Source organism: Podarcis melisellensis (genome assembly GCF_964234715.1).
Source record: "Podarcis melisellensis genome assembly, chromosome: 12".
Lineage (NCBI taxonomy): Eukaryota > Metazoa > Chordata > Lepidosauria > Squamata > Lacertidae > Podarcis > Podarcis melisellensis.
In genome coordinates this window covers 15,075,851-15,102,060 of record NC_138544.1, presented here as the reverse complement: position 1 = coordinate 15,102,060, position 26,210 = coordinate 15,075,851, and the positions used below count along the sequence as shown (strand labels likewise).

At 42.1% G+C, this 26,210-nt stretch overlaps 1 protein-coding gene across 3 annotated transcripts in view; it reads left to right on the top strand.

Moving 5' to 3' along the window:
• The window catches only part of NEK11 (NIMA related kinase 11), an 87,569-nt gene that overhangs the window by 1,725 nt on the left and 59,634 nt on the right, over window positions 1-26,210 (top strand). For all 3 annotated transcript variants that reach the window (XM_081882980.1, XM_081882978.1, XM_081882979.1), the window contains exon 2: window positions 3,117-3,377. In XM_081882980.1, coding sequence (XP_081739106.1) covers window positions 3,205-3,377 — 173 coding nt within the window. In that variant the 5' untranslated portion in view covers window positions 3,117-3,204. The remainder of the gene's footprint in view (window positions 1-3,116; window positions 3,378-26,210) is intronic.

The window sequence follows — 26,210 nt, the reverse complement described above, 5'->3', positions numbered from 1 at the left end:
TGCAGGACTCTTGCTCAGCGTGGGGAGCAAACCCCCAACCCTGAGATTAAGTGTCTCATGCTCTCCCGACTGAGCTATCCCATGTGCCTATGCATGCCAATGGCTAGAGCAAGTTGGAATCTTCTGGTATGAAGTTGACATGGCTGCAATATCAACCAGTGTTTATTATGGCAAACAGCCAGCATATTTAAACCAGAATTTCTGCACAATCCTCTACATAAACAATAAAAATTATCGATCTGGGGGTTTAACAATCAGTATGCTAATTAAGTGTACTTAAAATACGCATCCAGAGAAATAAAACACAATAAATTAAGTTTAAAGGAGTAAGAGATTTAGCTAAGAACTGTAGCAGTTTATGACAATTTACATGGCTGCAATAAAGTGCACAGAAACACATAGATCTTCCTGTACCTATGTGACTATAAAACTAATGTAGTGTTTGCATAGAATCATCCAAGCACTTCACATACCTTATAGCAGGGTAAGTGTGATCCTCTAAAGCAGGTATCTTCACTTTTAGCCCAAACATGCATTTGGAGACCAATTTCTTAATCTTTTACCATATATTTGCATGTTGGCAGTGCTCCTGTTGTGACCCATCTTGGATCAGGACCTACTAGAGGGTCCTGACCCACCAGTTGAAAACCAGTGCTATATAGAAAGGAGCTCCTCCTGCTGCATTACAACAATCATGTACAGTGGTGCCCCGCAAGACGAATGCCTCGCAAAATGAAAAACGCGCAAGACGAAAGGGTTTTTCGGTTTTTGCGTTGCTTCGCTAGACGAATTTCCCTATGGGCTTGCTTCGCAAGACGAAATGTCTTGCGAGTTCTTGCGAGTTTTTTCCTTTTTCTTAAAGCCGCTAAGCCGTTAATAGCCGCTAAGCTGTTAATAGCCGCTAAGCCGTTAATAGCCGCTAAGCCGTTAATAGCCGTGCTTCGCAAGACGAAAAAACCGCAAGACGAAGAGACTCGCCGAACGGATTACGGTAATTTCGTCTTGCGAGGCACCACTGTAGCGTAGTTTGGTGGAATTACAAATGCTATACATGTCTGCTCAGAAGTAGCCCCAACCAAATTTAATGAAACTTACTCCAAATTGTGTATAAGGTTGCAGCCATAGTTAACATAAAACTTTCTGTCTTTACATTGAAAAAGTGTGTAAAATGGGGGAGTTAAAAACTTCACCAGTGCTTTGTAGACTTTATTACTGCCTCTTTGGCTTATTGAAGCAAATGAAGAAGCAGGAGATTTCGTAGCTGGCAGTCTCAGCATAATACTTATGTTTTACCATTGTTGTTATCCTCTTTTCTTGAAAGAGGGCTTGGAATTAGAAGGATGCTCATATTCTGTCTCATTTGAGTGTTTTCTTTTTGAAGCCAAGATCACCATTTATTTGTTCTATTGTGAACATCACTTTCAGTAATTAGAAGTTTGGCTGTATTTCATTAGGAAATCACACTGCCAAGTACAAGTCCTTGGCACAGGATGTGTCAGTATCTCAGCAGCTGGGTGTCAGAACAGTTTCACACACATGATGTTATTGTTACAAATTACAGATTCATACACCTCATTGAAGCTTGTGAACATTCTGAAGCTATAAAACGAAACTTGCTTGTTTAACAAACAACACAATTTAACAAACCATTTCTGCAGTAGTTGAAAAGCAACAACACAGCTCCACCAAAATGGCTAGGATCTTCTTCTAGTGGATATCAGCCCTCAGAGTGATGATAAACAAAAGTGGGAATGCAATCCTATACACATTATGCTGAGGAGCCTTTATATGTAGAATTTCTGTCATGAAAATATTTACAGTATTTGTTAAATGTACAATCCAACTCAAGATGAAAGAAAATTAAAAACAAATCTGTTAACAGTGGGATCTTTGCAGGCTTAGGTGAGCAGACGATTGGAATCAGAGGGAAAACCAGTCTGTCCTACATAGATGTTACTAACACAGATCTATATAGATACAAAGAGCTGGTAGACGTAAATATATTTACTAGCACTTGGGTTTTTCCACTTGTGTCATTGATGTGCATCTCAATAGACAAGGAACTAAAATAAAATAGAGTGAGATATTGGTGAGTAGGATAGCAACTGGGTCATAGCGAGGGGTGGTTTTTAAAAAAACAAAAACACAAGAGAGGCTTGGCAAGCAGGAAATGGTAATCTGTACATACTGCAGCACCTTAAAAATTACTGAAATGAGAGTAGTAGTAGAAGGGCAAGGAAATGAAGCAGTGGAAGATGAATGAAATGGAAATAAGATTAAGTGGAAGAGTTTATACATAAGTGGGCTAAACACAAGACCACTTGGCGTACTGGATTTCATACTTGCTACAAACATTGAGGAATAATTTCAGTAGAGTGGATTGGCAATGCAGTATCCAGCAAACTGCAAGAATAAATTTGAAATGCAAAATGCAGTTATTCCTTTTTTAAAAATATTACCATGCATTGTTTAATAACCACAGGGATCATCACTTTTCCCATCTTCCCTTTGTGGTCCAAGTTTAAAGGATTAGATCACAATTAATGCAGGTGAAAGTGAGCTAGCTGTATCACTGCTGTAATTTTCTTTTGGAACACTCACAACACTTGCTTGCATCTACTATGTGATTAAATTCTCTGCTCTGATTTCAGGAGGGACCTGTGATTCTCTGTACCCACTGAGAGAGTTGCTTTTGGGGCAATGTAGAATCTTAGAATTGTACAGTTGGAAGGAACCCCAAGGGTCATCTAGTCCAACCCCCGCAGTGCAGAAATATCAGCCTGTAGGCAGGACATGATGCCTGTGGAACTCATAGGCATCCCATCTGGCATCACTGCCATTTCATTATGTCCCAACCCATCATTGATATGTTTTGTTTTTGTAGCAGCAGCGAAGATTGTGAGGCATAGCACCTAAGAGAGAATTGTCCCTCTTAGGTCTACCACTGAGATAATATAATGGAGAGGAGCTATAAGTCTCTGAAATATTCTGATGTAGAAATGAATTTCTGAGGTACCATTGATACAGTACCAGCTTAAAGAAACTCTCCTCATACATCGACAGGAAAGTACTTAAACGAATTATAATCTACATCTTAGGTTTTCCCCACCTTGCAGGTGTCACTTGTGAATATTGCTTCAGTGACAGAGGACCGTTTAATTCTGCAGACTCATAAATACTGGCCTAGCACTGCTGTATGGAGCAATGTTGAGATTCCAAGAAGTTGCTAAGCATGGTACTCCTCATATGCCCATTTCTACTTGCTCAAAGACCTTGATTGCAGGAAGATACACTATTCAACAGAAACTTGGGCGTGGAAGCTTTGGAACTGTCTACTTGGTTTCTGACAAAAAAGCAAAAGAAGAAGAAGAACAATTGTAAGTGTTACATATGGTGAAATAACTTGTGTGTAGTTTTTTAAAAAATCCTCTTAAAAATGTAAACAAATCAGATATATGTAAGTATTGTCTTAAAAGATAAATGATGAAACACAATGGATTGTGTTATCTGAAGAATGGTATCTGAATGGTATCTGAAGAAGTGTGCATGCACACGAAAGCTCATACCAAGAACTAACTTAGTTGGTCTTTAAGGTGCTACTGGAAGGAATTTTTTTTGTTTTGACTATGGCAGACCAACACGGCTACCTATCTGTAAATGGATTAATGTTTGTTTGCATGGAGTGTTCAGCCTGTTTTCCCTAATGTTAAGTGGATGGAGATCTAAAATTGATTTAAAGCACAGGCTCTTCAGCTTGTTTTAGTTTCTTCCCATACTTTCTCCTACTTTTCTCAGTTCTTTTTCATTACTTCCTTTTTTTGTAGTTTTCAGAACTGAACCAAGCTGATTGTTCCAAAGCTAATTCATATGTATTTTGCAAATTCAGGTTTGTGTATCTGCTAGTCGACTCCTAGCTGCTACTGTAAAGCAGTTCTCTAATTGACAGGCAACAGCTACAGCAGCCTGTGAGGGAAAGGAGAAAACTCCTGAGACTTTAGCTTGGTACAATCAGTGGGTTCTGAGCTGGTGGTGACTGACTTTAAAAGGGGTCACGGTGGATAGTTTGGTGAAAATGACCCTGTGTGCAACAGCTGTAAATAGAACAAGTTTTAATGTATGGATCATTAGGAAAGGGGATTGAAAAGAAGGCTGTCAATACAGTGGTGCCTCGGGTTAAGAACTTAATTCGTTCTGGAGGTCCATTCTTAACCTGAAACCGTACTTAACCTGAGGTACCACTTTAGCTAATGGGGCCTCCTGCTGCCACCACGCCGCCGCCATGCAATTTCTGTTCTCATCCTGAAGCAAAGTTCTTAACCTGAGGTACTATTTCTGGGTTAGCGGAGTCTGTAACCTGAAGCTTCTGTAACCTGAAGCGTCTGTAACCTGAAGGTACCACTGTATTAAAATGGGTTCATATGAAAGTGCGGTGTGACCACACTTGGAATACTGTGCATCTTTCTCGTTGACACATCTCAAAAAAGGTAGCAGTGAAGGAGGTGCAGGAGGGGGGCAACCAAAATTATCAAGGGGCTTCACCTATAAATAAAGAGCAGATAGTTGTGGCTTTTTAGTTTAGACAAAATGTGAGAAAGGAGGAAGGGCATGATAGTGTTGTATAAAATAATGCATGGTATGGAAAAGGGGGATAGAGAGAAGTTTTTTTCTCTTCTCATAATACTAAATATTTAAAACTCTGGGTTAACCAATGAAACAGAATGGCAAGAGATGCAAGAATTCGACAAAACGAAGTTCTTCATACAGCACGGAGTTAAGCTATGGAATTTCACTACTGCAACTTTTAGTGATGGTCACCATTTTAGATGGTTTTAAAATGGGATTAGGCATATTCATGGAAGAGAAGTTATCAATTGTTATCATTGTTGGTCCTACAGTCAGTATCAGGAGCAGCATGTAGAAAGAATGGCCAGTTTTGTCCTCATGTTCTTCTTGTGGGACCCAAGGTACATCTGATTGGCCATTTGAGAAACAGGACGCTAGTCAAGATGCTCCTAGTGCAGTATGTTTAATCCAGCGTCCTGTTGGTCTGACCTAGCAAAGCTTTTTCTTTCCTTTTGGCGCGTTTTACTGGCAGTATCAGCTGTTTGCTGCACAATTAGAGTCAGATGAATTCATTAATTTCAGAGATAATATATTATTCAGAAAAGGTGAAGCTGAGTATGCCCCCATTACTCTTCTTTTCATGTAGATTTAAATCCTTTAATCTATGACAATAATTTTTCATGTCCTTGAGCAAAGTACTTTTGGTTACCTTTTCACATATAGAACTTTGCAATTTAATGATGTACCAGTTGGGGGAGCCAGTGTATAACTCATGCCACTGTAAAGCACTCACTTCTCCCTGAGGATTTACAGTTGCTTTCACCAAAACTGAAAGTTAACCTCAGCTGCACGTTTTGGAAAAGAGAAGTTTATTTATAAATACAGCAGAAGGTATCACAATAATTTTCTGCATGGATGTGACATGCGTTTGAATATTTCTGCACCGATTTTTAATTATCTATTTTAAAAGGGGAGAACTTTTTTCTACCAAAATTAGTTCTGAGGAACGGTCCAAGAATGGTGGATCTTTAAGCATTCTGCTGCTGAAATGTCAAATTCTTACCACTGAGCGAAACTATTCTGGCTCAGAATTTTTTTTGCACAGTTCTGTTTCCAGCAGTATTTCTGCTGCAAAAGCCTTCCTCTGCTGTGATGCAAGTGCAGAGGTCAATAATGAGTTTCCAGGGTGTTATGCTGCCTTTCCTACAGGTCTTATTAAATCTCTGAGCAAGCCAAGAACTGCCTTTTCATCTAATGTCTTGAACACATGCTTTGTTACTCAGTTTCGAAAATAATACAATTTACTGTTACAGTGGTACCTCGGGTTAAGTACTTAATTCGTTCCGGAGGTCTGTTCTTAACCCGAAACTGTTCTTAACCTGAACCATCACTTTAGCTAATGGGGCCTCCTGCTGCTGCCGTGCCACCAGAGCATGATTTCTGTTCTCATCCTGAAGCAAAGTTCTTAACCCGAGGTAATATTTCTGGGTTAGCGGAGTCTGTAACCTGAAGTGTATGTAACCTGAAGTGTATGTAACCTGAGGTACCACCGTACTACAATAGCTGTGACTTTTCGATACCTATTTTGTCATGTCCAGGTTGCTTCTAGGGTAGGTGCCTCATTACCCCCAACTTTTTTTATTTGAATTCATATTGTTTAGTCATTACAACATGTGCACCCCACCAGCAACTAGTTAAAATTTATGAAGTACCTTAGGCTGTAGTCCTACACCCACTTATCCAGGAGTAAGCACTGTTAAAACCAATGTAGCTTACTTCTGAGTAGACATCAACTTTAAATCTGTTGAGAACTTGCATTTCACCAGCAGAATAAGCTCATGTATACAAAAGGCATACATGGGATATTATGTCTGTCTGTACATCTTGGCGAGTCCACAAACATTTCCCCCTTGTCATAATGAAGTTTATTCAGCTTCCCTGAATGGTTACATTTAGCATCATGCAGCAGATCTCAAAATAAAGCTGGAATTTGCAAAATCCCAAACAAACTTGAGGTCTGTTTATGGTTTTCCAATGCTTTAGAGATAATTTATTAGAGCTGCACAGATTTAATGCTCTTTCCAAGATAGCTATAGATATGTGGCACAGACCAGTTTGAGAATTACTGGTAACTGGAGGATAAGAAGTTGGATAACTGTTTGGCTATGCAGTCTCTATTCTTTTTTGTTGACAGCTCTGCTGGCGATCCTGTTTTTTGTTCCCTTTCTGTGTTTGCTCTGCTACATTGCCTCCTGTTGCTGAGCTAGCATCCACTTTTGCTACTGGGCAGCACACAGTGCTACTCACTGGCTGATGGTCAAATCAGACAGAACCACTAAAAGACTTATTCGTTGGGTTTCTATCCCACCTTTTCCTTCAGGGAGCTCAAGGTGGTGTACATGGCTCCCTCCATCTTTAATCCCCACAATTGGCTCGGAGGCAGTGACTGGCCCAGTGAGCTTCATGGCTGAGTGGAGATATAAACCCTGGACTCTCAGGTCCGAGTTTGACACTCTAACCACTGCACTATCCTGTGTTCTGACCCTGTATGGACTTCCACAGAAACAGCCAATGAATATGGGGTGGGAAGGGGGCAATGAGCAGCCCAGTGGGATGCAGTACATGCAGTACATTCACATGATTGTTTCTTCCCATTTAATGATTCTGGGCCATTGGCCAGGAGTCCCTGCCTGAAGTTCATTAGGAAGACCTGAAGTTTATTGCCCAACCATTATAGGCTGTTCATGCGGGACCTAACACTCAAAACCTGTTAGTTAAATATTGATTTCTAGCCTCTCTGGCGCTTTATTTTTGAGATTTGTGGAGCAAATCACATTGGCACTTTGCAAACACTGTGTATGGCTCCAGGCCCATGCTTTTCTTACATTTCATTTTAATTTTGGCTCATGTTGTTGTCCCTGTGCTAACATGTCACTCAGTTCCTAGATCAACAGAAAGTTCTGTTCTCTATGAATGCTGAATTTGTACAACTTCACGCCATACACATCTATAAACCATTAGACTCTCCAATACATTATCTCCCTATAAGAACGATATATAAAACAATGTTTTGAAGCAGAATTGTGAATTTGGTGGGTTTTGCTTCTGTGGTAAGAAATCGGATAAAATTAACAAGATGTCTAGAACTGTTTTTGAGTGTTACAGAAAATTATTTAAATAGGTATGCATTTTGCTGTTTTGCATAATTTATTTGGCTTTTCCTAGCCAGGCAGGATAAATTAAGAACTACTGGCAGAGCAATGCTGCTTTAAAAACCTGCCTACTTAAGGCCCTGCTCTCAAACCTTTTGTTTCCCCAGACTGCTGTGTTTTCAAACTAGAAGATCTAGCAACTTACATTTTTGTTGTTTAAAACATTTAAAGCAGAGATGCTGAGGACCTGAATTCTATGCCACATGCAGAATGCTTGGTGGGTGCAGCCATAAACATTAAACCATACACAGGGAGAGCCATGAATACAGGAACCTAGGGGAGCAGCTCTTGTGAAGCTAAAATGTGGAGGAGATCAATACATGCCACCCTGAGCTTCTTGGAGGAGATGGGATGTAAGTAAGAAGTCAGGACATAGCTACACCTAGAACAAAACACAATCTCCCTATCAAACTGTGATTCTTTGAGGGGTATTGGGATACCAAACAGCTCCCTCTGCAAACTACAATTCCCACATTTTTTTGTGGTGGAAACATAACCGTTAAACTGTTGCAAAACTGTTGTATGTTTGCAGTGTAACTATGTGTTTTGTCTTTGCTACATTCATAGTTTGGGGGGGGGGTTTGCTAACCTCCCCCTTATTTGTAGGGTTTCATTGCAACTGAACAAAATATTTTGAAGTCACTCAGTCACCATCACCACACAAATTAGATAATGCAGGAAGTTTGTGTACTGTTTACAAGAGAAAACCTTGTAACTTATTCTTAAAGTCTTATAGCTCCTGGGTAGGAATGAAAACAACTTATTCATTAGAGAGGATCAAGGCATATAGCACCAATACAAGACAAAAAATAGTGCTGCTTGTAATATGTTATGATCCCTTAGTTTGCATCCTCCCTTTCTAATTATTTTTCAGTGTGCCCCATATTGTAATTGCATGTCACAAACATACTCAACTAAGTCAACATAAGGGTGGCGCTGTGATCTAAACCACAGAGCCTAGGGCTTGCCGATTGGAAGGTCAGCTTTTCAAATCCCCACGACGGGGTGAGCTTCCGTTGTTCGGTCCCAGCTCCTGCCCACGAAAGCAAGTCAAAGTCCAAGTAGATAAATAGGTACTGCTCTGGCAGGAAGGTAAACAGCATTTCCGTGCGCTGCTCTGGTTTGCCAGAAGCGGCTTAGTCATGCTGGCCACATGACCTGGAAGCTGTCTGCGGACAAATGCCGGCTCCCTCAGCCTATAGAGTGAGATTGAGCGTGCAATCCCAGAGTCTTTTGTGACTGGACCCAACAGTCAGGAGAACCTTTACCTTTATCTTTAAGTCAACATAACAGTATTGGGAAGAAAGAAAAAATAGAGGGGACTGCGAGGAGAGGAAAAGGAAATTTGCAATCAGAAATAGCCAATTCTGTTCCTCCAGGGTAGACCACTTGTTTGGAAAAATAAAGGATTAAATACCCTTTAACTCACATTAAATGCCAGTATAGCCTTTTCAGATGTCTTGCTGGGACTCCCTCCTCTCCCTATGGTACATTACCACTTTGCGTAGAGCAAGCAAAGAAAAACCCTCTCGGTTAAATGTGCTGACAGGCCATTGTTACCTTATTAAACCAGACACTGGCTTTCCATACAAATGTCTCTCATCACAATTGCCTGTAACTCCTGGGAGTTTCCTTTCCTTCAACTCCCTTTTAAAGGCCACTTCCCCAATTAATATATATCTCCTTTTCTTTTTAAAAAAACTTCTAATGCTTAAGTACCGACGTCTTATTGAAGTGTGGCCACTGGAAGACGTTGTAGTCTTCTCGGGGTAACGAAAGTCCCCATCCGTTTCATAAAAAGGAGGCTGTTCTAAAGGCATGCACGACCAAGCAGCAGAAGTACACAGCGGGCAGTTGGGACTTGGACGCCATAAATATGCAAGAGGTGTTAATATGTCCCCTCGGTGGAAGTCGCATGCTGAGAAGCGCCAAGCACCCAGCACCGTTCCTGCATGTGGTAATGGTGGGGTGTCACCACCACTTCTGCCCCTGACTTGCATTATCCCATTAATCCCGACTCATGCTAGGATTCCTTGGAAACAGCGCACTTAGCTGAATAATTTATGGCGTGTCTCTCAATTATTTATGCCTTCTTATTACAACTGAAATGAAATCTAAAGGTGGAAGGAACTCTGTAACTTATGAATATCTAAGAGACAATCAGCGGATTGCTGTGTAGTTAAATCCCTGCGTTTGCAGGGCCTGTTTGTTTCTCTGAAGGTATTCCAAAGAGAACATTCCGCTGAAGCTGAATCGATTAATACAATAACAAATGGCTCCCTGCTGGTTGCGCTGCATTTGTTCATCTAATCATGCTGCTTGCCTTTTCTTCAACGGCATTGAGTTCTGAAAATAAAATTATATATAATGTAGAAAGAGACGGAGAGAGAGAGAGGAGGCGGAAGAATAGAGGGAGAGAAAGCTCTTTTCAGGTCATAGGGTGTTTATTTGTTTGAACAAATATGCTCTTGCTATAACCTTTTAGATAGGAATTTCTTTAGTTTCAGCACATATGAATTTCTTTATACAGCGTCATTGTCTTTCTGGAATAGGCTCTTTTTTTTTGAGGGGGGCGGGAGTTTACCATAGCTGACATCCATCATGCCCAGGGATAATAAACATGACCCCTGCAGGATTCATAGACTTTGTTTCTGAGGTGACAAAGTGAATTAGCCACCTCCTTGTTACCTGATAAAGGCAGAGCCAACGTGTCTCCTTGTGAACTCGTGTTACATTATCAGAGAAAATGTGGAGTGCACCTTCACATCAAGGCCTCTCCGAGTGAGGTGAGAAAACCACTCTGTACAGACCTTACCACCTTGCATGTGTGTGAATTAGGTGTTCATTCTTACGTCAAGTGAAAGAGACGGGGTGGGGTTGGAGAATGTTCATCAGTTATCAAGGGAGCAAAGTCTGACCATGTGGACTCTGGTTTAATCCCATGAGAAATTTCAGGGGACCCAAATGACAGCGTTGCTTCATTGGTCTTTTAACACTGTAAATCTGCTGGACGAGCAAGGAATCACACACTGTTTAAAAAAATAATCTCTCAAGTGAAGGCATAAAGTTATCAGATAATTTAAAAAATGGATGGTGAGCAGAGGCTGCATTCCCTTTTGGGCAAATCTCTAGAGGTCACATGCCAGTTGTGGGTGGGGACAGAGGCAAAAGTAGGCAGAGCAATGGATGTACATATTTTTGTGCAGCAGGCTGTTTTCTATACTGACCCCCCTCTCTATCATCCATCTAGGTAAGCAGGAAGTATATATTAGAGTTCATGAACACATTCCAGCTAGGCAAAAAGACTCGAAGAAGTTGCAAAGGCCTGTGGCTGAGGAGAGGGTGTAAATTGGGGAGAGTCTGAAGGGCCAGTCTGAAGGCCTAGAGGATTGAATCTGGCCCCTGGGCTGGAGGTTCCCTGCCCTGGATTTAGAACCTCATCCTTGTGCTATGATTAGCATCCAAAAGCTCTTGCTCTGTCTGTGATCCTTTGGAGAAGCAAAGCTACATAAGGAAAATGCATTTCATAGTGTACAATGTGGATTTACCCCAAAAAACAACAACACTTGAGTGCTCTGAAAAACTGCTCTTAGAAGAAATGTTGACACCCCCACCCCCACCCCACATCCCAACTACTTGCTTACTTCTGATTAATTTGTTGGATTTTGTTTTCCTAGAAATTTGGATAGGCATCCAAATGAGCTAAGTCTCTTCTCAGTCTCTGATTTCCTTTTGCTGATATGTCACAAACTCATTCATTTCCCAGAACAAGGGGAATTTGTCAGGTAACCTGTTGCTGTGACAAATAATGTCATTGTTCCTCATCTGAAAGAAGTTTCAAAGCTGCATTTCACTGTTTTTATTCCTCTACACCACTGGCCACATCCACTAAACCTATTGAATGTTTGTTCCAATAACCTGTTAGGTGACTGTACAATCAGAAGTTCAGCAAAGTGATTAAACTTCCCACAGTAGACAAAGTGTAGCAGAGATTGTTTTATTTAGTAAACGCAAAATACACTATACACAGTTGCTTCAAGAAGGCTTCTCTCTCTGAGCCCAGAGAGGGCTTTCAAAGTCCTTGCTTGAAGTTCTCAGCAAGTCCAAAGTTTCTAAAGTCCTGCAACTTTAGCCTTCTGTTTGTTCTTCACAAGTCTTTCCAGTTCTGTCTCCAACAATCTTTCTCCACAATTATCCACACTTCTCCACCATAGAAAGCTGTAATTGGAGCGTCTGATATAGGCCAGCACTTCTTGCCAGTCTGCACAGCAACATAAATAATCAATCAATGAGACAGTCACAAGTACTCTGCAGCTGCAGCCTGGAAAAATAACCCTTTTGGAGAATTATCACTTACTGAGAATTAACTCATTCCTTAACTAGCCCCTCCATTCATAATACTACAACCATGATAACTTCTAATCAGAACTGGTCCTCAGAGAAACTGTATTACTTACACTTTAGATGATTCTGGATCCTTATACCGTATTTTTCGCCCCATAGGACGCACCTAGTTTTTTTGGGGGCGGAAATAAAGAAAAAAAAATATTTCCCCCCCCCAGGCACAGGGCTGGGGCGGGGGAAGCCCGAGCTTCCATCAACCCCAGCCCCCAGAACAGAGCCCAGGAGGGCAGGCAGCTCTGTGCAACCTTCCGGAGGCTGGCGCGGCTTGGCGCCGGGCTCCGGAGGGTCGCGCAGAGCTGCCCGGAGCCCGGGAGGGCAGGCAGCTCTGCGCGACCCTCTGGAGGCCAGTGCAGCTTCATGCCGGGCTCTGGAGGGTTGCACAGAGCTTCCTGAAGCCTGGAGAGCGAGAGCCTCTCGCTCTCCAGGCTTCAGTGAAAGCCTGTATTCACCCGATAGGACGCACCCACATTTCCCCTTCATTTTTGGAGGGGGAAAAGTGCGTCCTACAGGGCGAAAAATATGGTAGTTGCAGGATCACAGTGGCGAGGTCAGGGCGAGAGAGGTAAGGGACTAACTGCTTAGCTTGGTGGAGATGAAAAAAATGCCGCCTTTTTATAGCTTTAACCTGCGCCTCCATAGAAAGGGAGGCATCAAAGATTACACCCAGAAGGCGCTGGCACTAGTTGCGCCCCCACAAGGGATGGGAGTTCGCCCCCCCAACCCCATATTGTCTCGACCCAGCCAAAGGACCTCTGTCTTTGAAGGATTTAACTTCAATCGGCTCTCACGTAGCCATCCAGCCACAGCTTCCAAACATCTGAGCAGTGTGTCTGAGGCCGAGTCAGGGTGGCTGTCCATCAACAGATAAAGCTGGGTGTCATCAGCATACTGATGACAGCCCAAACCAAAATTCCGGACGAGCTGGGGGAGGGGGCACATATAGATGTTAAAAAGCATCAGGGAGAGAATTGCGCCCTGAGGTATCCACACTCCAAGGAGTAGCATGACGACACACACCCCCTGTGCCACCCTCTATCCCTGACCAGAGAGGAACGAGCGCAGCCATTGAAGGACTGCGCCCCAAATCCTCACATTGGGGACATAGTAGATCTTTGTTGGAGGCCAGCTATGGTTACAACTTATCAGGTTTGCCCAAAACTGATTTGCAAACCCGTTTCAGATAATGTTTTAGTCCTAATCATAGTTGACTCTAACCATTGTTATCTCCAGTACAGACATTTCATTAACTACAGAGGGTATCATTTGCACAGAGAAGGGTTCCTGCGTCTATGCAGCACCTTCCGAGTCTACAAGCCATTCCTGATCTCGATAAAGCTATATTTCATGAAACACAGTCTTCCAAAATACCTTGTAAACACATTGTTTAGCCCTTGACCCTGAAACCTCCAGAGAAAACTTTGTTTTCCATTGAAATTAGCAGTGACTGGCATGTGTGACATTTAAGCTTGAAAAGCGAGGCAAGCTCACAGTGGCAGTAATGATTCTGGGTCCACAGACAAGCTAGAGGAATAAGGAATGGCTTGAAAACAACTTTATCAGAGTCTCTAACATAAATCTGCGACAAACTTGTGCAGCAACTTCTAGGCCTTTGGAACAGCCTGGATCATGTGACCTTAGGACAAGTCACCAAATTACCAACTTCTTAATACTAAAAGACTTCTCTCATTTATAGGCTCTATTATCACATCTTCCCCTTAATTATTAGACAATAACAATAAGTAAATAAATGACAATTTTGAAACATATGGATTGAAATTACTGATTAAAATGCATTATCCACAGAAAATAAGTTATCTTTACCAGTTAATTACACTTTGCTAATTCATATTTATTTACAAGTTCTAGAATTTTTATCTTCCTAGTAGAATGCTTCAGTGTTCATCATGGGTCTCTATGGGCCCTGCTGTCAAATTCTTCTTGATAGCATCATCTGATAGAAGCTGGAATCAGTACTTTCGGATACATCTGAGGAATATCCTGGAATGGCTTATATGTTACAATGGTTATGGGACAATAAATTGCCCCTGGCTGCGGTGCCAGATTACCAGATTGGCAGAGGAGGTACCGGCCTCTGGGCCTCATGCCTTTTAGGGGTCAACAGATCAAAATAATACTGATTTGATCTTGAAAGAAAATTACAATCAAGTTTTCTTAGTTCAATGTTATTCCAATAGAGTGTATGCACAAGGACGGGGGGTGGGGGTGGGGGGAGAGAGAGCAAGATTTCAACTGGCTAGGGGCCTCCACAGGGTTTAATCCAGCACTGCCTGGCTGTCTGTATTCCATAAGACTCTGGATATGGCTATTCTACAACTGTCCCATTCTGGTCTCAAGTACAGTGGTACTTTGGTTCTCGAACTTAATCTGTTCCGGGAGTCTGTTTGACTCCCAAAACCATTCCAAAACCAATGCGCAGCTTCCGATTGGCGGCAGGAGCTTCCTGCCGCCAATCGGAAGCCATGGAATACATGTCGGACTTTCGGCTTCCTAAAAATGTTCACAATCCGGAACATCACTTCTGGGTTTGCGGCGTTCGGGAGCCAATTTGTTCAATAGCTAAGCCGTTCAGGAACCAAGGTACCATTGTATAAGAAAAATTCCTCATGCATACCCTGTCCCTTGATTTAAATTCTGGAACATCACAGACTGCCTTGTCAAATGATTTTTATTTCTATTTTGTTTCTGCTTCTGGATTCTCTTCATCATCTTGGTATGACTGTTGTCATTAAACTGTAGTAAATAATCAGTTATGGGCAAATTAACTATCATGGCTTCCCATCAGAGTAGTTCAGAGGACCTAAGCAGGACCTAAAGAGATAGGTGAGAGCCATTTTGATGGCTTCCATTAACCAAGTGAGTGGCATTCTGATGGCTTCCATTGTCATCAGCTGATCAAAATGGCGTCAGGTTCAGATCCCTGAATACAAAGTGGCAGAGATGGGCACCGCGAGGCATGAAGTTCAGTTAACATGACTGATCCCAGAGAAGCTGGCAGAGAGTTCTCTTTACTTTTTGAATCTTTCTCCTGAAACAAAACATTACTTTGATGAGACAGCCTGTGACCTTTCAGCATTTAAGCCAGAAAACAGGAGAGAGATTCCAAGAGATTCATGGAGCATAAAGCTAGTATTATCTGTCTGTCAGACTAGCCCTACAAACAAATCCTGGTATTCCTTGGTAAGTGGCCAGTACTCATACACAGCAATATTTCACAGGCTGCTAGGCCTAGGATGGATGTCACATTCCTGGGTACAATAAAGAACAAATGCCACATTTTAGTTTTCTCACCTTCAGCATCCCCGGTTATTATAAATGGCCTCTCCCACATCACGTAAAAATAAAATAAAATAAATGGATAATTTGATCTTACCAGGTTTCTCTTCTTATGGTTATTCAACATACCCATGTTTATCAGAATTCAGAATTGCTTTCACTGGCTCCACAGATTCTCACTATCTTCTCTATCTAACTGTACATCCAGAAAACTACTTCCAGTATAATTCAGCTGATTCCTCACTCTGCACTTCTGGGTCCACAGGCAAATGAGAGGCATGAGGAACGGCTTGAAACTACTTTATTCTTTGGAGCTTCTGCGACAAAGCATGTGCAGCAATTTATATTCCTTTGGAAGTGTTTGGATCATGCGACCTTAGGGCAATCCCTCAAATTACCAGTTTCTTAAAACTAAAGGAATATCTATAAATTACAAACCCTGTCATCATTGCAGTGGCTCATGGATAAAACAGCTCTGAACTGTAGATGGCAGTGATGTAACATCGAGAGTGCCTTCCAAGAATTGCTGTACACATTCTGTGTTCAGCAATGCTCCTAATAATTATTTTCCGAGTCTGCAGGAATTTCTTTATTTTAATTAAACTATAAAGATTTAAGTTTCGGTTTAAGGGGAGGAAAGAGCTTTAAAAAGGTAATCAAAGTATTTATAATTTTCCTCGGAGAAAAGTACAAATGGGCTTAAGAGAGAGGCCTTAGCAGGAAGACTTTTTTATCTTTATTACTCATGCTTGTTCAAATAGTTCAGTGTCCATTCGTTCCTCTATCTGTAGATTAAGCACTTTATTTTTCAAGATAATTTCCCTGTACTCACAGGAAAACTTCCAACTTGACAAACTTAATGGGGGGGGGGGAAATATATAAAGTAAAACTGAATTTCTTTTGTACATGGATTTATCAGCTTCAGTAGCTTAGAGGGAATAACAAGCAAAATATTAACAATATATCTGAAATGAACCCTTTCCCCCATATTAGATCTTCCTTTTTCACAGGAAAATGCTCAAACTCAAGCTTTGGTGAACCTCAGGGGGGACTGAGATTCTACTTTTATGCCTATTCCCTCACATATAGTATGCTTAAGAGGCATTCACAATTGAGCATAGAAATCATGATAAAGTGGTTCTCACTTAATGTGTGGGCTATGTAGGGCCATAGCCTTTTAAATCCTTTATTTTGTACTGGTGTTTGTTTGTGGCTGGACCAAGTTGGCTTTTCTTTAAAATTAAGCATATGTTTTGCACTGTGGTGGTTTATGTCTATTATTATCAGTTCGCAAAAGTGGTACAGCTTGTTTACAAGGAATTCATGGTGAAAAGCAGGAATAAAACTTTCCTTGACAGAAAAAATGCTGTGGATATATTGCCGTCCATCACCCTCTCAACAAATGTCCAAGAACAGCTGCAGCAGCTTCTCAGCATGGAATGTCAATCTGTAAACAGATTGTAAAATGGCTTTCTGCACATAATGGTGTCATATGTATAATAGTATTTTGCAGAGGGAAGTAAACAACTTACAATCAGTGTTAAAGTGACAGATTTATGACTAGACTGTTGAGTTTCTTGCTAATAAAAATAAATTATCAACACCCTCCCAAGTGCAAACAAGTAGAGAAGACGATGTTTTCCCATGTGGAATAATCTTGCATTTGTCAAAAAGATCTGAGGCTTTTAATGCCACATCTAATGAATTAAAATATTGTTAGGTAAGATTACTATTTACAGAATTTATTTAGGAAACTTTTCTGCTTGCTTTATCAGGCTTCATGTAGGTTTTCTCAACTTTATAGAACACACAGCTCACTTTGATCTAGTGAAATGGTTGCTAGATTTAAGTAATATGAACTTGAGGTGTATATCATTATCTGTCTGCCTATCATCTATCTATATCTATCTATCATCTATCTATCATCTATCTATCTATCTATCATCTATCTATCTATCTATCTATCTATCTATCTATCTATCTATCTATCTATCTATCTAAAATCCCCTCTAGCCTCAGTTGCTCATGGTAGACCAGGAATAAAATCTCTTGTCCTGACTCTCCCCCTCAGGCTCAGAACCCAAACCAAAACCATGGCTGGAGATTCTGAAAGTTTTATTAATTCAGTAAAGCCTCCCAGCATGGGTCTACAGGTTACAACTAGGTAAAGCATGGCAGCGTCAAATGATAAATGTCTAGGCTTGGCTAAAATGTTGATCCAACCGCCTGTGCTCCTCTTTTGAAGAGCAGGGTGAGCACAGCTACTTACATGGTTGACATCATGAGCCCCAGGGGGTGCCTTCCTGCCTCCTCCCCAAAGCCTAGTAAGAGCTTCATTTGGGAAGGAGGTGTGAGGGCTCTGACAGGGTCCTAGAGTCCTCCCAACTTCCTCCCAAAGCCTAGTTAGTGCTTGCCCAGATTTGGGAAGGAGACAGGAGGGCTCTAGGACCCTGTCAGAACCCTCCCACCTCCTTCCCAAAGCCCAGTGCCTCCTTTATCCAGCTTTGGGAAGCCACTGCAAGGGCTGGGGTGATGGGAGTCAAATTTTGGCCTTGCACAGGGCGCCAAAACTTTGCTTAGGAGGTGCAAGCGCCTCTAGGGAGCCATCTTTTTTGCACAGTCCCAGTAAGCTATAGTTAGCTTTACCATCATGTTCAAACTAGGCCAGTGTGGCCTACTAAATGAGATGCTGGAGTCAAACCTGTTTGACCTGAGTTTGAATCTCTGCTGAGCTAAGGAGTTACTGACTGTTGTTGAATATGTCAGTGTCTCTCTGTCCTTCATTTATGCAGTCGAAATAATATGGACTTACTTTGGAAGTTTGTTGCATTGCTGAACAAGGATTATACATGGTACATTGAAAGTGCAAGTATTGAAAACCAACAGATACCTTGCAAAAGCCATGAGCTTTTATAAGCAAGAGCCACTCCTCAGGTAGATGGTTCAGATTGGATTCCATAATGTACATTTTTAATAATCAAGATAGCAAGGGCACAAACATAGCCTGCAGAATTGGAAATGGTGGTAGGAATATGTGTTGAAACTCTTTTGTAAAAGTTGGTGATATGTTGAATGACAGTCCCCACTGATTAGATGGTTTTTTAAATTGTGCCATATTAAAATTTTTGTACCTGGGAGTTATCTTCTGGGGCACTCCCTTGGAAATGATGGTGGTATAGATAGGAGTTTTTGTTTGCAAATTTGTGCTCTTCCAGGTGGCTCTGGTTATGAGGACTGGAAGACTTCATGTCGAAGGCAGAGAGGTTCACAATTTGTTTTGTGTGTCCAACAGGGGGTTTAGATCCATTGCTTGAAATTTAGGAAGTTAATTATTTAATAAGTATCTAGTAACATCTGCCCATCATTACAAATGACTGTGCCACTTATTATGCAGGACCATGCTATTCCAAGTGGCTGCTTTGCTGCTGCTTGTGGCAGCCTAACATAGTCACAATCCTGTTATGTGCTCCTCTAGCTGCAAAACAGAAAGCACAAAAATTTCACTAGAAGAAGAAAGCTAAAATACCAACTACCACACGACCTGTGTATGGGAGGCATCAGTCCATATAGGGTGATGGCAAATGTGCTGTATAATAATGCCCAAGTACTCTCTTTGGGAGGGATGCGGGTGGCGCTGTGGGTTAAACCTAGGACTTGCTGATCAGGCCTAGGACTTGCTGATCAGGGCTAGGACTTGCTGATCAGAAGGTTGGCGGTTCGAATCCGCATGACGGGGTGAGCTCCCATTGTTGGTCCCTGCTCCTGCCAACCTAGCAGTTCGAAAGCACATCAAAGTGCAAGTAGATAAATAGGTACCTCTCCGGCGGGAAGGTAAAAGGCATTTCCGTGTGCTGCTCTGGTTCACCAGAAGTGGCTTAGTCATGCTGGCCACATGACCCAGAAGCTGTACTCTGGCTCTCTTGGCCAATAAAGTGAGATGAGCGTCGCAACCCCAGAGTCAGCCACAACTGGACCTAATGGTCAGGGGTCCCTTTACCTTTACTCTCTTTAAAAGAGACAAGAAAGCATCTATAGTCCAGTGCGTAGGAGACGTGAAAGGTGAAAAATAGAGCTTGAATCCTACTGCAATATCAAGGAGTTCACACAATGTTTAGAACATCAGTTCCTAGACTCCTCCCTACCCCCTGCAAACTACTTGCAAATTGCTGGCAGTCTTGGTGGATCACTTAAATATTGTTTTGCCTGTTGTAGGAGTTGTAATGTCCTGGACCAGGTGCTGTGGGGTTTTTAATTGTATTGTTATTGCTGCTTTTATTTCTTGCATTGCATTCCATAGAATCCCAATTGTAATACTGTACAATAAAATGCAGCGTAGGAAATAAAATGAGCAATAAAAATACAAAAAAACAACAACAAATCTTTGTAAATATTTAATGTAGACATGCCATGGGCCACCTGAATGAAGGTAGCAGACCCCTGGTGGTCCATAGACCACAGTTTGGGAACCTGTGTTTTAGAACACTGTACTATACAACATATATGCATGTTTCTGTGTGAAAAGAAGCAGCTTTTGGAAAGGAAAACTCAAGGACATTGTAGAATGCACACTACAACTGCAAGATGACAGGAGACAACACTTTATTTAGGTGATAAAGGAGATGGAAAGAGCAGTGCAATATAAACGTGGCCTCTGCAAGGCAATCCCTAGCTTTGAGCTGAGGATGGTGTTGCTGTTGGTAACAATCATTTTGGATTGGGGGGGGGCAGGGAGGAAGCTAGAACTTAGCTTGTCCACAGCACACAGCCACACCCTAATTACATAGGTGCAGTTGCAGGCAGAAGAGGGACAAATGCTGTGACCGTTAGTCTCCCAGGGACTAGCTTGGAGCACATAATTTTTCCTTCATCCAGTCCTATGGGTAGTAAAGATCTGGACTTCCAGCTAAAGAGGCCAGTACTGAGCGGTCTCTTTGTGGAGATGTACTAGAGTAAAACTGTAAGTTGGGATAGCACTGTTGCACTCAGTCCTGCTTGTGGGCTTTGCATAGGCATCCAGTTAGCCACAGTGAGAACAGGATGCTGGACTATGTGTGACTTTGGCCTCATCCAGCAGGACTCTTCTTATGTTCCAATGAATAGCGCAGCCTTAGCCTGCAAGTTTGATCCTGGCTAGGGGCTCCCAAGAAAAAGTGCTGGGGTGACACATCTGAGACACAGCAGTGGGAGAGCTAATCAGAGATGGTCTGCCTTAGCCAGATAAATGTCTGGCCGCTGCTGTCGACTACCCTTGTGGTGTGCGTGGCACAGGGGCAGTGGCAGTGAAGATGGCAGGTAGCCTCTTCTCTTCCTGAGAGATGCCTGGTTAGCTGTGGAGAGACAAGAGAAACATAGAAATAGTGGTGAATAATGGGCAGCAGCTGCAGCAAATACTGCACACAATTAGGTGCTTGTCAAAGAAGTGATTGAGAGAAAGGATGCTCTTTTTGAATGTTTTGCCTGTTCACATGTCCAATTCTTTGCTCTCATATTAGGTGCGTGGACCTGATAGTCCCTCATTTGTCTACATCTGAGAGGCTTGCCAGTTTGGGGAGACAATGCTAACATGAAGGCAATACTCATCCAAAGTTACGAATAGCACTGCAGTACTGTCTAAGCTTTGTTCTCTTGTCATGTCCGTTGGCTCTGATCCGCTTGGAAGGATGAGTCACAAGTGTTTGGCAGCACTATCAATAGACAAGAGTAGGGTGTTTGATGTTGACTTCCTCAAAAGGGACTGGCAGTGGGTCTACATAGCCTTTGCAAGTCCATGGTGGAAGCATGCATTTTATTTGGGAGTTTGGGCCCTCCTGAATGTTAACAGCATAGTACGCTGTAGCACAGCCTCCCTTCTTATAGGATGCACTGCTACAATCTGTTGAGTAAAAGCAAGTTCCTGAAACAGTTCACTTGTATTCCAGGGAGAAGGGGAGTCTGTTGCTATGGGTGTTGGAGTGAACACATTAGGGGGGTTCTGTTGGGTGGGATGGAGAAGATGTGACAATCATAGTTTCAGAATAGTCTGCCCTTTCCCTTGTTTACCTATTTGTGGGCATCTTGCCCTTGCGGCCTCAGTAGCAGCAAGGGAAGAGGGCTGTTGGTGGAGTCCTCAAACAGTCCACATACCTTGTTATAAGGCAGATCATACCTAGAGGGGATTCTGGATGCAAACTTGTAGAGTGAATAAGAAGGCTGAGTTACTGAGCATATCTCCAGCAGAGGGTTCCTGTCTTTTAAGATACGCTAATGACCACAAATGGCTTGACCTGCAATAGTTGCAACTGGCTGTCAGAGAATTGAACTTAGGCTGTGCTGTTGGACAGTTTGACTGGGTTTAAAATCAAAAAGTGAAGAAGGTATTTGCATGTCAAGAGTAATCATGCACCACAGTATGCATGCCTAACAAGAGTGTCCCAATATAAATCAAGGTCAGCAAATGCAAACTAGAGCACTCTTGCCTTGGCTGTCCTTTTCCCAGGTAAAATGAGGATAACTGAAATCAAGATGTTATGAGGGATACAAAAAACAACAGTAAGGCTGAGCTCCTTAAGAACAGCCCTTGTTTTATTTTGTTCTCCTAGCTATTGGGATTGTTGTGCTTTTCCACAAAGAGTTGCATGGTCTTTCCCCATGCTAGTCTGCTAAATCACTGAGATCTTCACCTGAGATTTTATTCTAGTTGCTCCTGCTTTTTGAGGTAGAGCGAATGGTGAGCCTTTTTGTTGGTGGCACCCCACCTTTTGGAATGTCCTCACCAGGGAGGCTCACCTGGTGCCTTTCTTGACAGGCCTTCCATCCACTCCATACTTTTTAAGCCACCACCTTTTACATTTTATTTATCTTTTTAAAAAATCTGCTGTTTTAGATTGATAGTAAAACATTATTCAGTTGTTGCATTTTTGCTTTAAATCTTATCTGCCCTGGCGCACTCGGATGCTGAAGGTGTAGCTTATAAATTTAACACACGTTTTCCCATCAGCAAAGTTCCTGCTTGTGCTTTTGTATGCTTGGCATCTATAGACATGGTAGCACTGCAATACAGTCCCATGTCACACATCTAGATAAGTAAACTACGGTATGTTCTTTTGCTGCAGCAATTTATATAGTCTAGTCTAGGTGCTGTGCTGCTTTTTGGAATCTTATGCTCAAACCAGTGCATGGAGGTGAAGGTTCAGGGAGTCAGTGGGTGTGTTGTTACCCACACTGCCTCTCAATGGCCTGATGTTACACTGGCATCAGAGGGGCAGGAACGTCGGACCCCTGAGTGAACATAGGATGCCAGCTCCTCCCTGCCCTGCCCAAACTCCAAACATTCTTCTCCTCTTCATAGTGCTGCCAATCTAGTGGGTTGTTTTGTTTTGTTTTTTGCAAATGATGGTTTATGACCAGTGCAGTGGTACTGCAATGTGTGTTTGAATTCACTGCACCAGCTTACTGTTTTTTGCTGGCCAAGGGGATTTATCTTATCCGGCCCAACAGGGATAGGAGTTTTCTGCCTGTGTAATATGATGAAACCATGCCATGCATTCATCAAGGTTGCTTAATCAAGACAAAAATATTTGATTCCTACCCACCTCTCCCACATTAATCCCTCATAAATCTGTTTTCTTTTGAATGAAATACTAGTCTTTCCCATAATAACCAGAATTCATCATTTATGTCACTGCTCCCTCCCACCCCCACCCCCGTTAATGCATCAGTCTTCTTTTAAATTTATAGCATATGCCCTCAGACATCCTCTGATGATTAATCTCCTTACCCAAGCAAGGCCAATTGCAATCCATTTTTAAATGGACTTTCTGTTCCTACATATTGATTGGCAATCATGTAGCAAATTTACATTTGACTTGGCAGTTAATTTATTATTTCCGCAACATTCTACACTCTGAATAATAGAAAACACTGCCAAATAATGTGTCAGCATTGCTGGCTCCCGCAATATTAGCATAAGTCCTTGTCCGCTAATCTACCTTTGCAAAAGGAGGAAAACAGCAGACTTCTGGAAATCTTTAAAATTGGAGCTCTGCTCAGGTGGTCCCACTTAAGAGCCTCTGTACCAGAATTTATGATTTTTTGTATCTCACAAGAGCATAAAATGAGAAGAAGAGCCCTGGAAAATCAAACAAAAAGCTAATCTAGTCCCCTTTCCCACAGTAGCCAAACAGATACAGCGCATGAAAGCTGTACCCATCCCCTGCTGTTGTTCCCCAGTAGCTGGCATTCAGTGTAGTTTTGCTCATTTCTGATCCTGAAAGTAGCATATAGCCATTACAACTCATAGCCATGGATAGCCATCATGAATTTGTCAAATCCCCCTTTAAAGCCACCTAAGTTAGTAGCCTTCATCATATCTTATAGAATCATAAAATTGTAGAGTTGGAAGGGACCCCAAGGATCATCTGGTCCAACCTCTTGCAGTGCAGGAAACTCAACCAAAGCATCCATGACAGATGGCCACCCAACCTCTGCTTAAAAACCTCCAAGGAAGGAGAGTCTGTAAATAAATTTCTGCAGTACTGAAGTACTTCCTTTCATCTGTCCCGAATCTCCAGTTTCACTAGATGTCATGAACCCAAGTTTTATTTTGACTAGAGTGGGAGAAAAACCTCTATTTACGTTTCTCCATGTCATTTGAAAGTTGAAACGTTTTATAATCCTCCACAGTGCCCTCCCCTATAAACTCTGCACCCTTCTCACATAGGGAAGATGCTTCAGTTCCCTGATAATCTTTGTTGGATTATTTCTCCATCAATTTATTTACTGGATCCGCCACTGCTTCGGTGCCCCTGGTTCCCACAGCCGAGATCTCTAGGTGGTTCAGCCTCGGCTAGATTTTGCTCATCCATCTTGTCTGAAAAGCATCCACTATGTACTTCAACACAGCTGACTTTCCTGGGGTACTTGTACTTTTCTGGAGTGTTACCTGTGCTTTCAATTACGGGTCACAGTGCCTAACCAGGACTGCACGGTAAGGCATCCCAGGTTGTATCAATGACTTGTGCAGGGTCTACTGCTCTGAGCTTTAGGTTTGATGGCACACAAATAGGATCCATAGCAATCATAGAAAAATCCAAGATTAAAAAAAAGATGGCTTTACAGTAGATATGGTTCTCAGCACATTTCCTAAAAAATAATAATTCAAAAGTTAGAATACAGCTTTGTCCACTGCCATAGTATCACAGAATGATTACTCCAATCCTCAATCCCACTTCACTGTCAATCCCTCATCACATCGGGTTGACTAGACATTTTCTAGGAAGCTCTTTATTGAAGAAAGGGCTTAATACTACTTGATAAGAATGGCTTGGGATCATTATTCTACAACAGCTCACCTAAGTTTGCTAAGGGGTGTAATAGAAAAGATTCCCCAAGCAGTGTTTGCCAAGACACATTAAACATTTCTTTTGATAAAGAATTTCCTCCTATTGTGTTTGGATACCTTATCTGCTTTGTGTTTGGCACCTTTGCTGTAAACTGGGGTTGAATGTTAGCTTGCTTGCAGGATGGTTAAAAGGTTGGCTATACAACCATCTGTTGCATGTGACAGTGAGAGTTTAAAGCCCTTCAGTTATTTTGCAACACATTGTAGGTAGCAGCAGTGCTCGCTGTTTTATTAAATAATACCCTTGTGTCTTTAAAAGAACTGTGTGTTCTACATTCATTTAAATAAAGCTTTCAGATGAACCAAGGCAGGAGTCCTGGGTGAGTCTGTGGATGGAAGACCCTCTAAGGAACGTCACTGGCAGAGTTTGCTGCAGATAGAACTTGGCAATGACTGTCTCTCCCTGGGATATTAGCATACGCTCCGCGCAGTCTTCTGAGCTTTGAGGCAGGGGCAGATGCAGTGTACTGCTTATATAGGCTGGATGCCATTTATCTTAAGGGAGCATTCTCTTGGAGCATTCTCGGCTTCCTTTTTGCCCTTCCTTTCCTATTAGTTTGATCTCTGATTTTTATTGCGCTAACTGCCCATCACTTCTGGCTACAGAGATGAGTTTGACAGTGATCGACAGCATTCTGTCCTTTTGTATTTCTACTGTTTCAGACAATTCCAGATCTCAAAGCAGAGCTGCATTACAAGGTTTGTTTTTTATTTAGTCAAGCAAATAATAAATCAGTAGCATAACACCCCAAGAAAAAAAGAAAGGGTGTGTAGAGTGCTTAGCCATAGCTATAGAATGCCTCTCACCCTCTGCAATGTAGGAAAACTGTGCTGGTCCCTAGACCTCCTTTACTGAAGTAGAAACAATCCTCACTTACTCAATAGAGTACAAAGAGGGGACAAATCCACACTGCAGCAGCATAGTGTAGGCTGCGGGTGCTGGGGCAGGGCAAGTGTTGCCACCATGCAAGGAAGCTGCCTCTGCAGCTTGTTCATGCGCTGGAGCCCAGCAGAGGCACAGCGGTTGCTGCTGCCGCCTTTCCTCCTTTCTTGCCCCTGGGTCTGGCGCTGGGCCGTCATGCGAGGAACCCAGTTTCACCAAATGTATTTACATGTACTCAAGTCTAATCTGCTCGTGCCCCCACACTAGTTGTTGGTGCTTCATGGTTTTGGTCATGCTCATATTTGGAAAGCTATTGAAGGGCGTGTACATACACACCACACACAGTCTTTTCTGAGAAGCAATTTGCTTCTTACCCGAAAATGCATTGAATATAGTATGTGCCAGCGTTTGTTGCTACCAAGTGCCCAAAAGTCCCAGTAGTTGTTCAGCAAAACGTTAGAAGATGTTTCAGTGG